The sequence below is a fragment of the Lotus japonicus genome, chromosome 4 (genome assembly GCF_012489685.1).
Source record: "Lotus japonicus ecotype B-129 chromosome 4, LjGifu_v1.2".
Lineage (NCBI taxonomy): Eukaryota > Viridiplantae > Streptophyta > Magnoliopsida > Fabales > Fabaceae > Lotus > Lotus japonicus.
In genome coordinates, this window is record NC_080044.1 from 73,191,296 (window position 1) to 73,206,332 (window position 15,037).

The following is a 15,037-nucleotide window of genomic DNA, read 5'->3' on the forward strand; positions in this document are numbered from 1 at the left end:
TTTAGAAAAATTGACCTGTGAAGTGTGAGCCCCTCAACACAACACGTATTAGGTGAAATTTGAGTCTTTATGGAAGCTCCAACTATTCTCACATCATACCAAAACGAATGAAGTGGCCCCTGTTTGGAGTTTGTGTATAAATTATTGCTCGAAGTCTCTAACTCAAACCTTCTGATCATATGGCAGCAAGTAAAAGGTGCTACTAATTTTATTTTTATATTAATTTAGAGAAAACTCTATATATACCTCCTAGTTCATCCCACAAGCTAATAGAAAAAAAGATGGTCCTAAAAAGAAATAAATACCATGCCATTAGCCCATCATAACCATTGACATCCACAAAACGTAAGAGTAGCAATGGGATTCTCCTCCTCATTATGGCTGAGAACTCTGTTGTGGGAGGTAATGTTCCTGCTTCCTCTGCTTTCACCATATCATCTCTTAGCTCTCTCAAATTCTCCATTTCCAACCAACAACTTCATCTTGGGAACTGCTTCATCTTCTTATCAGGTTTCTTTTCATTTTTTTATTTACCTTCTTCAGTGATATTAATCATCACTCCCATATAACCACATTCTTGAATGTTTTATAGTATGAAGGTGCTTACAAGAGTGAGGGAAAAGGATTCAGCAACTGGGATAACTTCACTCATGGACCAGGTGATGATAACATTAGACTCTCTGTTTTCAGCTGAATATTTCTATAATATATAACATCAAATTAATTTAACCTTCTTCAAAATTAAAATTGATGATTTCGTTTTCATTTTTAAGAATTAAATTAACTACATTTTTTTATTTTTTAAGAATGAATTTCCATATTTCATGAACACAAGTTAACTGCATAATGAATAACTATTAATTTCTTTTGCAGGGAGAAGTAGAATAATGGATGGAAGTAGTGGTGATATTGCGGTTGATCATTATCATCGCTACCTGGTATTATGCTTTATAAGTTAAACATTATCATGTTCATCTAATTTCCAATGCTTTGTTTTTTTCTATCTCTCAAATCATATTTTATGTTTCATAGTTTCTACTAATCATTTTCATTATCATGTAATTTCCACGTTCCTATTTTATAACAACCCACATGTCACTATCTCAGTCAGATCACTTAAAAATATAAAAACAACATAGTATGAACCATGCGCTCCGCGTGCACAATTAAACAATATTGGATGGTTGTAAAAAAAAATATATAGTATGAATTATGAGGCTTCATCTCAAATATCTTGTTATTGCGTAGATTCGTGGAGTTCCGCATAGTGCAAATTAAATACTCAATAGATATTTTGAGTGTGAAAAAAAGAGATAAGAAAAAAGTAATTAATATGATATATATGTTATGATGTAATAAAATAAGAGATAAAGAGAAAAATGAAGTAGTTTATATTATTTGGATATTTAAGTATAGTTGCAATGCAACTTATATCATGTGAACCTTCTACATTTGAATTTTGTGTCTACAAGGCAAAAACAACTATAAGTTTCATGATCTCTATGTGGATCAAAATTCAAAACACAGGAGGATATTGATCTAATAGATGCTTTGAAAGTAAACAGCCACCGGTTCTCTATATCATGGGCAAGAATTCTACCAAGTATGCTCCTCTGCATTGTCAAAATTGAAAATCCAATTGAATTTTTCCTTTCCAGCTAAGTTAGTGAATTGTAACATGGATTCCTATATGATTGTAAACAGAGGGTAGATTTGGAGAGGTCAACTGGGCTGGAATTGACTTCTACAATAGACTAATCGATGCTCTATTGCTCAAAGGTAACTTTTTCATTTTTTAAAATATTTTGGATTAATGATCTAAGTGAGTTTTTAGATTAAGAATCATTGAACACCAGAGATACGTAGATTACCTGGTAATTGTTCTAACTTAAGCAGATGTCTCGGGTTCGAGTCCTTGTAAATGCAAACAGGATTATCGGTAGAAGATACACGTTATTTAAAAAAATTAAAATCATTGATTTAGAAGTTCAACATTTGAAAATTAAATAATTTCTAATTTTCAATCCATAACTATAAAGTAGCAAAATGAAAGCATGATCATCAACATTTGTGTTACTTTGTAACCAGGGATCCAACCCTTTGTGACTCTTAGTCACTATGACAACCCTCAAGAGCTGGAGGACAGATATGGGGGTTGGCTAAGTCCCCAATCACAGTAAGCAACCACTTTTCTTATTAATTTACCTTAAGAGGCTTCAATTGAATCCCAAATTTGCCATACAAACTCATAAAGACAATATTTTTATGTTTGATTTGCAGGGATGATTTTGCCTATTATGCAGACCTATGTTTTAAAACATTTGGTGACAGAGTGAAGTACTGGATCACCTTCAATGAGCCAAATATTGTTGTTCCAATGGGTTACCGTTCAGGTATCTTTCCCCCATGCCGTTGCTCTAGCTCATTGGCATTGGTGAAGTGCAGAGAAGGAGATTCAGAAAAGGAACCCTTTGTAGCAGCACATAATATTATCCTGTCTCATGCAGCTGCAGTTCATATCTATAGAACCAAATACCAGGTAATGTGATACAGTTCTCAGCATCATAACTTAAGTAAGTGCTTATAAGTACAACTATTAACTATAGGCCTTATAACATAGCCGCTTAATCATTAGTAGTATTGGTGTTATCTCTTAGCTAACTAACTCATATCTTATTATCCTAACAAACTTGTAATGAGATATACTCTTATGTGTATTTGAAGATAAGCTCACCAATTAGTTAGGAACTACTTGTTGATAAGTTCATCAATTAGTTAAGAACTTACTGTATCTATTGAAGTAATATGCATGTTATACAGCATTGTTAATCTGTATATTTTTGTACATCAATGAAATACACAATTCACTTTCGCTACAATAAGCTTGTTTGAGAAGCATATTAATGTAGGATCAAAATAGGTTATAAGTAGGTATAAATGTTTATTCACGTGCCAATATGAGAAACTAATGAAAATAACCTCAAAAGAGCCCTTAAGCTATTTTCCTAAGTTCATTTTATCGATGAGTAAATATTTATGTTATAAGATAAGCTCAACTATAGAGATCGCCTGAATCATTGTAAAACTTTGTATTTCGTCAGACTAAACAAAGAGGAACAATTGGTATAGTCCTTCAACATGAATGGTATGAACCAATCAGCAATTCCACAGCTGACAAATTGGCTACCGAAAGAGCAAGATCATTCTTTTTCAATTGGTATCATTCTCCTTTATTAATAGCTTTTTATATTTACTCATTATTCACTCAACTCCCCCAGCTATAGATATATACTTAAGTATATTAACGCAGGTTCTTGGACCCAATCATGTTTGGAAAGTACCCCACAGAGATGGAGAACATCCTTGGAAGCCTCTTGCCCAAATTTTCAAACAAAGACAAGGAGAAGCTCAAGAAAGGGTTGGATTTCATTGGCATCAATTACTACACAGCTTACTATGTCAAAGACTGCATATACTCCACATGTAAGTCAAAATTTGGAGTCTCCAAAACTGAGGGTTCATACATGAAAAGTGGAGAAAATAATGGTATCCCCATTGGAGAACCTGTACGTACCCTCAAACTAACTATTAGCATTTTGGATTAACTTCTGTTAGACTCAATTTTAGCCCCCAAAAGCTACTCACATAAGCTTCTCCTTAGAATTAATTTTGGTTTTAAAACAAATGTATAAGGATTTTCAAACATGCACTATGATGATCACCTTTTCACCCATGCATCACCAGCTCTAAAGCTTCTAATGTCATATGATGCAGACTTCATTTAGTTGGCTTAATATTTACCCGGAAGGCATGGAGAAAACTATTACATATGTCAAAAACAGATACAACAACACTCCAATGTTCATTACTGAAAATGGTAAGCATCACCTGTATATTAAACTTCGGTTTAGTTGCACTTTTGATCTCCATAGTTCGACAAATGTATGATTTTGATCCCTCATAGTTTTCAACTTTCAACTATTCAAATAAGTTTGGCTTAATCAAGTTTTTGGTCCCTAACCTTTGTCATAAATATGGCTTTAGTCCCTCGCCGGAGTAAAGGTGGGGATTGGTCCCCAGTTTTTGGCAAAATGATTGGCTTTGGTCCTTCCGGCCGGTTGGGTCAACGCCGGAGCTCCGGGATGCCCATGTGGCATGGCCACGTCAATTAATGAGTCCATTTGGAATTTTTTTCTTTTTCATTAAAAAAAAACCTTAAATCCCTCCTGATTAAATTCTTCCCTTCCCTGTGCAGATCCTCCTCCACCTTCAATCTCTGCACCGTAAAGAACAAATTCATCTCTTCTTATTCACTTCAATCATACCACCATTCCCAAATTAACTCACCAACTAATACCAAAATTAAATCACCAACGAACAATTAATCCCAATCTGATTGTAAATTACAAATTATATATTGAAGATGTGCTGAAGCTGCTGAAACGGTGGATGATTCATCCTCTGCGGTAGTCACCACTCACAACCACGGGCACAACCTTCTCCTCCTTGTGGTAACTGTCTGTTTTTCTCTTATCAAGTTATCATCTTATGAAAAAAACTGGAGAAATTCATCTTCCTCCAGCAAACATTCATCTACACTCAAGAACCCAGATTTCAAGAAGATAATCCCAAAAATTCTTAAAACCTCTCCTTTTCCTCCTTCCTTTTCGTCCTCCTTTCTCTCTTTCTCGTGTGCCCAAAACCTCCATCTCCAAACCCAAAACCTTCATCTCCCAACTTCTCCGGAGAGAAAACCCATAGAGAAAAATTCCAACTCCAATGCTTTCTTCTTCCTGAAATAAAACTCAAAGATCAATAAAACCCATTTGTGTTTTACTCCGATTTAGGTTTTTCTCATCTTCTACGTCCACGCTTCGAGCTTTCTGCTTCTTTTGGTTTTTTTCTTTCTTTCTCAGAGATGCCTCGATCTGGGAGGGGCTTAGGTTGGGGTGGCTCGATCTGGGTGGGTTGGGGTTGGGGGTGACTCGATGTGGGAGGGGTGGGGTTGGGGGTGGTGGCTTGGTGTCGGGGCAGCTCGATCTGGGTGAGACTGGGGTTGGGATCATCTTCATCTCCATGTTCATCTATTTGTTATTTTATGGGTTTGGGATTTTGTTTTCTAGGATTTCTGCTGCACTTAGGTGAGTGTTTTAATTAATTTAAAGGAGGTTAATTAGGGAGGGTTTAGTATTTTAATTATGGGTTTTTCTTAATGAAAAAGAAAAAAAAATCCAAATGGACTCATTAAATGACGTGGCCATGCCACATGGGCATTCCAAAGCTCCGGCGTTGACCCAACCGGCCGGAAGGACCAAAACCAATCATTTTGCCAAAAAATGGGGATCAATCCCCACCTTTACTCCGGCGAGGGACTAAAGCCATATTTATGACAAAGGTTAGGGACCAAAAACTTGATTAAGCCAATAAGTTTCTCTAATTTTAAAATTGAAGAAACATAGTCCAAACATATATAAACTTGTTATAAAATAATTAACAAAGAAAAAGTATGTGAATCATAACTTTTTACAAAGATGATATGTTAAGACAATCTACGTCACCTTTCAAGTCAATAATTGTGATTCATATCAGCTTTTTCATTATGTTTGAACCAAATTTGTTCAATTTTGAAAGTGGAGAGACTTAATTGTAGCAGTTAAAACTATAGGGACCAGAATCATGCTTTTCCAAAACTATAGGGATAAAATGCAATTAAGCCTTAAGTTTATTTTATCTGGCTTTCTGTGTGTTTCTGATATACAGACATTTTATAGGGTATGGGGAAGAGGATCATCCAAATTTCACTTTGGAAGAACATCGTAATGATTCTAAGAGAATAGAGTACATGGAAGATCACATAGAGGCCATGTTAGCAGCAATAAGGTAAGAACAAAAAAAAACACACACACACAGACAAATTATAGAACTATAAAATAAGAAGAATATAAAGCCAATCTCAAGTATTCCAATTTTTAATATGTTGTTATCTATTTTGTTTCTCTAGCAGATAAATAACTACACTTTTTATCTAATTAACCCCTCCTTGCTTGTTTTCTTTGATACTAATCAAACATCTTGAAGAAAAAAAATAGAACTCTGTTTCATTTTTCTCCATCTCTCTTTTTTTTCTCAGGAAAGGAGCAGATGTGAGGGGATACTTTGCGTGGTCCTTGCTAGACAACTTCGAATGGATATATGGATACACCGTAAGATATGGATTTCACCATGTGGATTATGCCACGCTGAAGAGAACTCCAAGATTATCAGCAAGTTGGTACAAGCAATTCATTGCAAAGATTAAAGGCACCACAGGGCTAGAAAAACTGGTACAGAACACTTGAGACGAATAAATAGCTTATAACATAATGCAGAGTCTTATCAGCTACATTAGAATTTATGTTATCTTATCACTATCAGTGCTTCAGTCTTTAAGCTCTTGGCCTAAGAACCCCATATGTTAAACAACATTGACAACAACTCAACAAGTGACTTACCCAAGTTGCCTTTCATTTTGGAGCAAAATTGATAATACAAAGTTCAATATCTTGAATGTGTCTGCCCAATTGTTGCACCTCTAGCTCATTCATCGTGGTTTGAACCTTATCCCCTCTTTTATGGTGTTAACCTCTCTTTTTTATAGACTAATGTTAGTTGTTAGTAATGTTAGTAATTTAATTAGTTCATTCACCAGGGTTTGAACCTTATCCCCTTCATCCTTCATTTGCCTTAACCCTTATGTCCGTATAGTTCTTACCACTTGAGCTAACCCTCGATGTAGGCTTGCCTCGATACATTGTATCCCAACATAACCTATATTGAATGGAAATTTATCACAAAAAAAAGTGATGACTCATTTTCAACAACTTTCTCATCCATCTAATTTTCACGCACTTTCTCTTTCTATCACTCTTTGCATTTTATATCACGTCACTTGTCATATCACCCATTTATCTCTTTTCTCTTCTCTTCTTACTCTTTGTGTAAGTGAAATTTGAGTGTGAATGTGTTATTATCAAAGTTTTGAATTCGAACAAAAGAGGTACGTAGAGCTATGTTTCTCGAGGTAAGAAAATTGAAGGTGGGGTTTGGGGTGTTATAGAGCCCTAGGCATGTCAAGAAAGGTTGGGATGCATGAAGTTGCAGTGATGAAGCTCTAAGACAAAGTTTGAGCCAAGTCGGATCAACCGTAGAAGGTCTAGAATGTCGAGGCAGGTTTGATATAGGAGGTTTCTAACACTTGGACGAAATATCCTCAGTCTATGTCGGAGTTGAGGCAACCTAAGGTCGAGGACAAGGTCAATAAGTTTTACAGGCCATGTTACACAATCACATATGGGTGTGTTTGGTTCCAATTCTCAAACGTGGGTCAGAGCCTCAAATGTGGGTCTCCATCATTTGGAAGATGTTCAGGAACCAATTTTGAGGATCGATTCTACGAGTTTGATCCGAATCTAGCATAATTGACTTGGGGTAGCTTCTTCATCTGCTTGATCCGATTTTGTGTATTCGTACTATAATTTAGTCACGAAAATCAATTGTGGGGAAATGTATCCAAACATAAATCACGTCACTTGAACTCACCATATTCAATTCTGACCAAATCCAATTCTAGTCAAATTCAATTTTGTTAATACTAACCCAAACACACATAATCTTGACCCGAAAAATTCGCGCACGAATACCACACACCCATAATGATGGCAGTTACTACACATGGGGAGGAAGGCAATGGCTTAAGATAGAGATCGAGGCTCAGGGGAAACAAACTCAAGAAATTTATTTGTTTGCAAGTGAATTTTTGATCATGCGTAAACAAAATGTTAGAACTTAGAAAGAAAGAAAATTAGAAAAAGCATATGTTGCGATGTGCATGTGCCACAGAGTGAAAAGGCAAATGACAGAGTCCATGAATTTGGTTATTGATTGCTACTCTGCAGCCCCACCCAATACATCAACCCCCACCTGTCCCTCCAAGCTTAAAAGTGGTAATAAAACACATTTCACACTTGTCTTTCTTGACTTTGCATGTAATGTTTATAGTTCTTCTGTCTGAAGACCACAACTAGGACACGTTGAATTAGTTGGGTAAATTTATTACCATGCATTCATTCGCACAATATCCCATGTATTATACATGTCCTAAATTTATTGAACCTTAACCTTTCCTTGCTTTCCAACCTAATTCCCAATATACAAATTTATTCTAAAGTCAACAGCTAGCAACAACTTTATCAAATTACATTATCTTATGAAAATATTACATAAAAATATTTTTAATATATATGTATTTGTGTCAAAAAAAATTAATATTTATATTGCCTGAGGATAGAAACATTACATAAATAATGATATATAAATATAGTGATAAATATATATATATATATATATTACATATAGGAAATTAAACTTAATTACTTCAAAATATTGAATTTATAAGTTATAGAGATAAATACTTACATGAGATAAATTTTACATGTCTACATGGTATTACCTAACATAATGATAAATATATACTATGATGAATACTCTTCATGATTTTTTTTCTCAAAATAAAACTATAATTGAAATATTTAATCAATTTTATACTAACAAATTAAAATATTTTTAAAAATTTAAAAATAAAATTAATTCTTTCCCATCCATCACACAGGATAAATTAATTAAGATAGCATTACATTGGAAATTAAGGTTTTTCAATGATAATGATAGATATATATTAAAATGCGTTCGTTCCTATTTTCAATAGATGTACATATAACACTTTTTATTTGATTGGTCAAAAATCATGTAGGATCCACTAAACTTTATGGATTCCACTTTTAATTTGGTGAGATTAGTATGAAGTTTAACTAATCAAAAACACAGTGTTAAAAATAAAGTAAGAAATAAAATGTTGTTAACTTAGCACTCCTTATTCAATGAATATGATTCACACTCTAATTCTATACCCAAATCTAGAAATAGAGATGACATAGATATAAGAATATACTTTGATATAGAGATGACATTGGGAATGAATCATAATTTATATTATCTCCATATCCTCCTTCTGTATCACTCTTTTTCTTTCACGTGTCACATTAATTTTTCCTTGTTGTTTTTATCTATCCACCACCTCTCCTTTCACCTATACATTTTTTTCTGAAAATCATTTTAAATTAAAGTAAACAGTCACTGTATAGTTCCTGTCAATCACACAACCAAGTAGCTAGGTTCATTAGTGTTGTCCATAAAAAAAACAGCAATGATCTTAACTGAATTACAGATTTTGGACAAGAATCGGTGAGGGTTATAAAGGGTAAAACGGCCCCTCAATACGTTGAATATCTGTCACAACCCTGCGCATTAATCCGTACCCCTAGTAATTACATCTGCACAAATTATTCAATACCATTTAACCATGGTAGACCAAACTCATTCACTCTCATCACCTTACCATCACTCATCACCCTTCTCCTGCTATATAACAGTATCCCTATACCTGTTCCCACCATCACTTGCTTCCTCTATCTTCTCTCTTCTCTGAAACTATGGAGCTACTAGACATACTCATGCTGCTTTTAGCCATCGTGTTCCTCTGCTGGTGGTGGCGTTACTGGTCCACCACCGGCGGAGGAGCAAAGAACCTGCCACCAGGGCCACCCGGGTGGCCAATCGTGGGCAACCTCTTTCAGGTTGTCCTCCAACGCCGCCACTTCATCTACGTAGTCCGCGACCTACGTAAAAAATACGGCCCAATCTTCACCATGCAAATGGGCCAACGCAGGCTCATCATCGTGACCAGCTCGGACCTCATCCACGAGGCCCTTATCCAACGCGGCCCACAGTTCGCGAGCAGGCCCAAAGACTCCCCCATCCGGCTCATCTTCAGCATGGGCAAATGCGCCATCAACTCCGCCGAGTACGGCCCACTCTGGCGCTCCCTCCGCCGCAACTTCGTCACCGAGATGATCTCCCCGCTAAGGATCAAGCAGTGCAGCTGGATCAGAAAATGGGCCACTGAAGCCCACATGAGGAGAATCCAGCAAGAAGCCCGCGACTTGGGCTTTGTCGAGGTCATGAGCAACTGCAGGCTCACCATTTGCAGCATCTTAATCTGCCTCTGTTTTGGCGCCAAAATCACTGAGGAAAGAATTCGAAGCATCGAAAGCGTGATGAAGGATGTCATGCTCATGACGCTGCCCAAACTCCCTGATTTCTTACCCATCTTAACACCGCTCTTTCGGCGGCAGGTATAACATAAACTAAATTTTAGTCAAATTATATATCAATTAATGAGTTCTTAAACTGTTCGTGCGACAAATGAAATGCATGCAGTTACGACCTACGAGACCGTGTTAGTTAATTGAAATTGAAATGGTGGTGTAACAGGTGGAGGAAGCGAAGAAGCTGAGGAAGACACAGGTGGAGCTGTTGGCGCCATTGATAAGGAAGAGGAAGAGTTACGTGGAGAGCGATGGGAAGTTGAGGGATCCGGAGATGGTGAGTGCGGTGGGGGCTGCTTACGTGGACTCACTGTTCGCGCTGGAGGTGCCAGATCGTGGGAGGTTAGGTGAGGAGGAGCTGGTGACGCTGGTGTCGGAGGTGATCAGCGCGGGGACAGACACCAGCGCGACGGCGGTGGAGTGGGCGCTGCTACACCTCGTGATGGACCAGGGGATTCAGGAGAAGCTCTACAAGGAGATCGTCGGGTGCGTGGGAAAAGGCGGCGATGTGAAGGAAGCTGATGTCGAGAAAATGCCTTACCTCAGCGCCATCGTGAAGGAGACATTCCGGCGACACCCGCCGAGCCACTTCGTGCTATCGCACGCCGCGACGGAGGAGACGGAGCTGGGTGGCTACACCGTGCCTAAAGACGCGAGCGTGGAGTTTTACACGGCGTGGTTGTCGGAGGATCCGGACATGTGGGAGGATCCGGATGAGTTCCGACCCGAGAGGTTTCTGATCGGAGACGGTGTGGACGCGGACATTACGGGGACGAAGGCGGTGAGGATGATGCCGTTCGGCGCCGGGAGGAGGATTTGTCCGGCGTGGACGCTGGGTGTGCTGCATATAAACATGTTGCTGGCGAAGATGGTGCTCGCTTTTCAGTGGCTGCCGGTTCCCGGTGCCCCACCCGACCCGAGTGAGACATTTGCTTTCACTGTTGTCATGAAGAACTCTCTTAAGGCTGTTATTATCCCGAGATCAATTTAGTTAATTAAGTTAGTTAAGTTAATCATTAGCTTAATTAACAGTTAGTGATCAAGTGCTTGTTCAATGGAATTCAAGGGCGGGAAAACGATTATGTGCGTCAAGGTGATATATCTATTATTAACACCTAATATACAAGTGTAACATACCATCAATTTTTTATATAAGCATTTCATTCCCATGTGCAACTTTAATTTCTCTTTAGGGTTTTGATTTATTATTCATACTTCGTTTTTTCTGGTTCAAAAAATACTTCGTTCTTTCTAATCAATTTTTTCTTTACATTTCTTACTTCTTTTCTTATCAATCATTTATCAGATCTCTTATTTATCTCTCTTCACTTTTTATTTTGTGTAATTTGGTTTTCCTTTTTCTAATCAACAAAAAATAGGTGTACACCTAATGAATACAGAATGTAAATCACTAATGAGATAATAAGAGAGAAAAAATATATGATGTTTAAATTTGTATACACCATCATTATAGTTTTTAACCTAAATAGAATTTGCTAAAGTTAGTGCCACCTAAAGATTCCTATACAAATATCATATATTGCAGTTTTTAACCCAACAGAATTAGCTATTTTTGTGTAGCCTAATTTTATAAATATCTTTCCTTTTTGGATGAAAATATCTTTATTAATGTACCCTAGTCCTATGTACTAATGCAAACAAACATCAAACACTTAATTTTTTGATATTATAAAGGTATCCCAACTAGCAAACTAACCCTTTTGAAGTTCGGACACACACAAAGTTGGTAAATTTCTTTTAACAAATTCTTTTACGTGTGGACCACTTTGTGTTATAAGTCCTTGGTTACAGATATAATCAAATAAAAGTTAGTTCAAGAGTTGAGGACACTTATTTGACTATATTTTAAACAATGTGAGACTTCTAACATTTTGATATAACCCCATTAAATACTTAAAATAGTTAATTGAGACTTGTCGGTCAATACACTTAATTTGATATTTTTTCAAGTAAACATATATTAACTCTGTTAAAATTTGTCAAAATTACACTTCACTCAATTTTTATTTCAAATATACACTTCACTCACCCCTTTAAAGTATAAGTGTATAATCCCTTCTATATTTGCAACGAGTTTGTCCGATCCCTAACTTCGTGACAAATTAAAATCCTATTTTTCTAGTAGCTAGTAATCATCATATGTTTTGTCTTTTTTTATTCTAAGATAGAATTTGCGACAAAGTAATTTTAGTTCAAAGGTTTCGTCCTTAAATCTATTTCATCAAAGATTTTTGTGACGAATTTCATTTATTGTCGCAAATCACAGTTTTTCTTTCCTACACGACAAAATCTACCCGTGCTTGAAAATTGTATTTAAAAAATATTTTTGATAAATAGTTTTATTTTTACTTTATTTTAAAAAATCTATTTTTTTCTAACTAAGTAAGTTGGCATAGGCGCATCCGCGCATAGTAGTTTACGGTTTACCACATCTTCCCTTAATTAAGCAAGTGGCAGGGGATATTTAAAAAAAAGTTTTTCCTGCATCTAAATGCTCATATGTCCCTTTTGATGAAGAAACTACATGTTAGTCAAATCATAAAGATTAGAATAACAAATAAGGCGACACCTGATTCAATATAGAGCGGTACATACATGACTATATACAGTAATGTTTTATCCACCATTCATTTCCACCTCCACCTTGGGAGTTAATGAAGGAATGAGAGAGAAATTAGTGATATGATATGTGATGTGATAGGAAATGCAGAGAGAGAGATAGAAAGAAAAATAGGTGGAAATGAGATAGAAGAAAAAGTGAGGTGTGTATATATCATTACTCTAACTATATATGTGGCTGGATGAGCAATTGTGCAGGGAAGGTTGAAGCAGATAAAAATATGTTGGCCCTGACAGTGAGTAGGTATGTGAATTAAATTATGAATTTATTGCTCTGCTACCACCAAAGAAAAGAAAATGGGAAAAAAACACAACAACGTCTCATCTCTATCCCGCGCGTGTACACTGTAATTGTCCAGACCACTAGCGGAGGGTGGAGTAAGGGGGCCGGATTATATATCGGGTAAAACTTAGGTGCAGTACCATAAGTCCTGTTGGTACTGTTTTCCAATGATAATATGACACATGGATCAGTTTATTTTAATTAAATGTCTCTATTATCTTTCCGTTTAACAATCCGTGCCTTTAAAAAAAAATCCTACAATCTACTTCTTCCTCCTAATCTCTGTGTATCTTCTTTTTTCCTTCCTCTGCCAAGATTTTCCTCTCTCCATCCCAACCCAGAAATGGCAGATCTGTCATTGCCGTGCCGCACGACTTCGTCGATGAAAGGATCCACTGCAGATCCGCCATCGTCGTGCCACACCACTTCGTCAATGGAAGGATCTACCGCAGATCCGCCATTGTTATCGCTATTTGAAGCCGTCGCCGAAGCCTATTGCGCCGCCAGAGATGCCAGGCCACCACCGCTTTACTCGTTCATAATTCCTTTCTTCCCCTTCTTCTATGTTCTCTCTCCTCCATTCTCCCTTGCATCAGCGTTTCTCTTGCCCGTGGGTTTTGCTCTGCATGCAACTTTTTCTCCTTTGCAAAATTGGATGAATAACAACCATGAATGTCTTGGTTCAAGCACTGGTGTACGATTCAGAGAGATGGAGAAGTTATAAAAAAAATCTTGGGAAAATAAACAAATAGAAAAGGATGACAGAGAACAATGATTTTTTTTTTTAAACGTTAACGACGTTAGTCATGAGTTAATGGTATGAATAAATCAGTACATGTGTCATCTTTTTATTCGTGAACAGTACCAACAGTACCATTGTTACTGTATCTAAGTTTTTCCCTTATATATTTTGCATTTTTTATGTCCCATTAGTTTTGGAAGTAAGTGTATGATTTTAATAAGATTGGCCGAGCACCAAATGTCTCATAAGGGCAGTGTTATCAGACTCGGACCGGTAATTGACTCGGTTGAGGCACTGGGTCAATGAGTCGATGGTTCAACCACTGGGTCACTGGTTGAACCGTTTGACTCGGTTTACACTAAAAAATTAAAAATAATATTAATACTAGACTAGTAACTATCATTATTTCATTACTTTATAATCCAAATTTAAAAACACTACCATGACATACATTTTTTTTAAAAATCCTACCATGACATACATAGTTTGGTTACACATCTTTGCATTGTTTTAAGGTCAAGTAAGAAATTGAAATTTATGAAAAAGAAAAGAAAGAAAACATGGAAACTTTACAATGCTGGTCAAGGGTTTTGTTAAGCCCATTTTCAAAACATTAAAAATGGATAGTTTTACTTTTGGGCCTTGTATAGTAAAGTCCAAATTACTAAACCCTAATATTTACTTTTCCGCACTTCTCACTTTAGAACTAGCCGCACCTTTCTTTTCTTTTGTCTTTCTCCATGTCCAACTCTCTTTCTCTTCTAAACCTTCTCATCTTTCTTTGCTGCAACCAGATCAATTGTGATTCAATTCACAGGTTTAAGTCTCATCTCTCCCTTCTTCCTCTCTTCTTCCTCTGTCACGTTCCTATCTCCCTAACCTTCTTATGCCTCTCGTGTCTTCTTCTTCATCCTCTCAACTGCCACAAACCCCATCCAAAGCCCCCAACCGGCCACAAACCCCCTCCAAAGCCACGATCTGCCCCCAACGACCATGTTCCACCACCAAACAGCCACGATTCGAGCCAAACGCCCCCAACCCGCCACGATCCGATCCCGCCGCCCCTGTTACACATTGCTTCAGTACGTAGCTTTTAGGGTGAATGAATGAAGAAGAAGTGCAGTTTATTAAAAAAAAAATCAGTGGTCCAATCGGTACAGATCTGAGTCG

At 36.9% G+C, this 15,037-nt stretch overlaps 2 protein-coding genes across 4 annotated transcripts; both read left to right on the forward strand.

Moving 5' to 3' along the window:
• The first annotated feature begins 114 nt into the window (after positions 1 to 114).
• On the forward strand, positions 115 to 6,506 carry LOC130715065 (beta-glucosidase 46-like). Of its 3 annotated transcripts, XM_057565063.1 has the most exons (12): positions 135 to 510; positions 593 to 659; positions 874 to 938; positions 1,528 to 1,603; positions 1,705 to 1,779; positions 2,089 to 2,176; positions 2,281 to 2,539; positions 3,102 to 3,217; positions 3,311 to 3,566; positions 3,775 to 3,877; positions 5,772 to 5,880; positions 6,131 to 6,506. In XM_057565063.1, the coding sequence occupies exons 1-12, from the start codon at positions 358 to 360 to the stop codon at positions 6,336 to 6,338; spliced, it is 1,575 nt and encodes a 524-aa protein (XP_057421046.1). In that variant the 5' UTR covers positions 135 to 357; the 3' UTR covers positions 6,339 to 6,506. The 3 variants fall into 3 exon arrangements, with proteins under 3 accessions (XP_057421047.1, XP_057421048.1, XP_057421046.1); XM_057565064.1 differs by lacking the exon at positions 5,772 to 5,880 and having other exon boundaries at positions 115 to 510; positions 6,131 to 6,287; XM_057565065.1 differs by lacking the exon at positions 6,131 to 6,506 and having other exon boundaries at positions 115 to 510; positions 5,761 to 5,880.
• A 2,809-nt stretch (positions 6,507 to 9,315) lies between these two features.
• LOC130709939 (cytochrome P450 77A1) lies at positions 9,316 to 11,397 on the forward strand. Its single transcript, XM_057559070.1, has 2 exons — positions 9,316 to 10,229; positions 10,369 to 11,397. The coding sequence occupies exons 1-2, from the start codon at positions 9,528 to 9,530 to the stop codon at positions 11,191 to 11,193; spliced, it is 1,527 nt and encodes a 508-aa protein (XP_057415053.1). The 5' UTR covers positions 9,316 to 9,527; the 3' UTR covers positions 11,194 to 11,397.
• Positions 11,398 to 15,037: the final 3,640 nt, after the last annotated feature.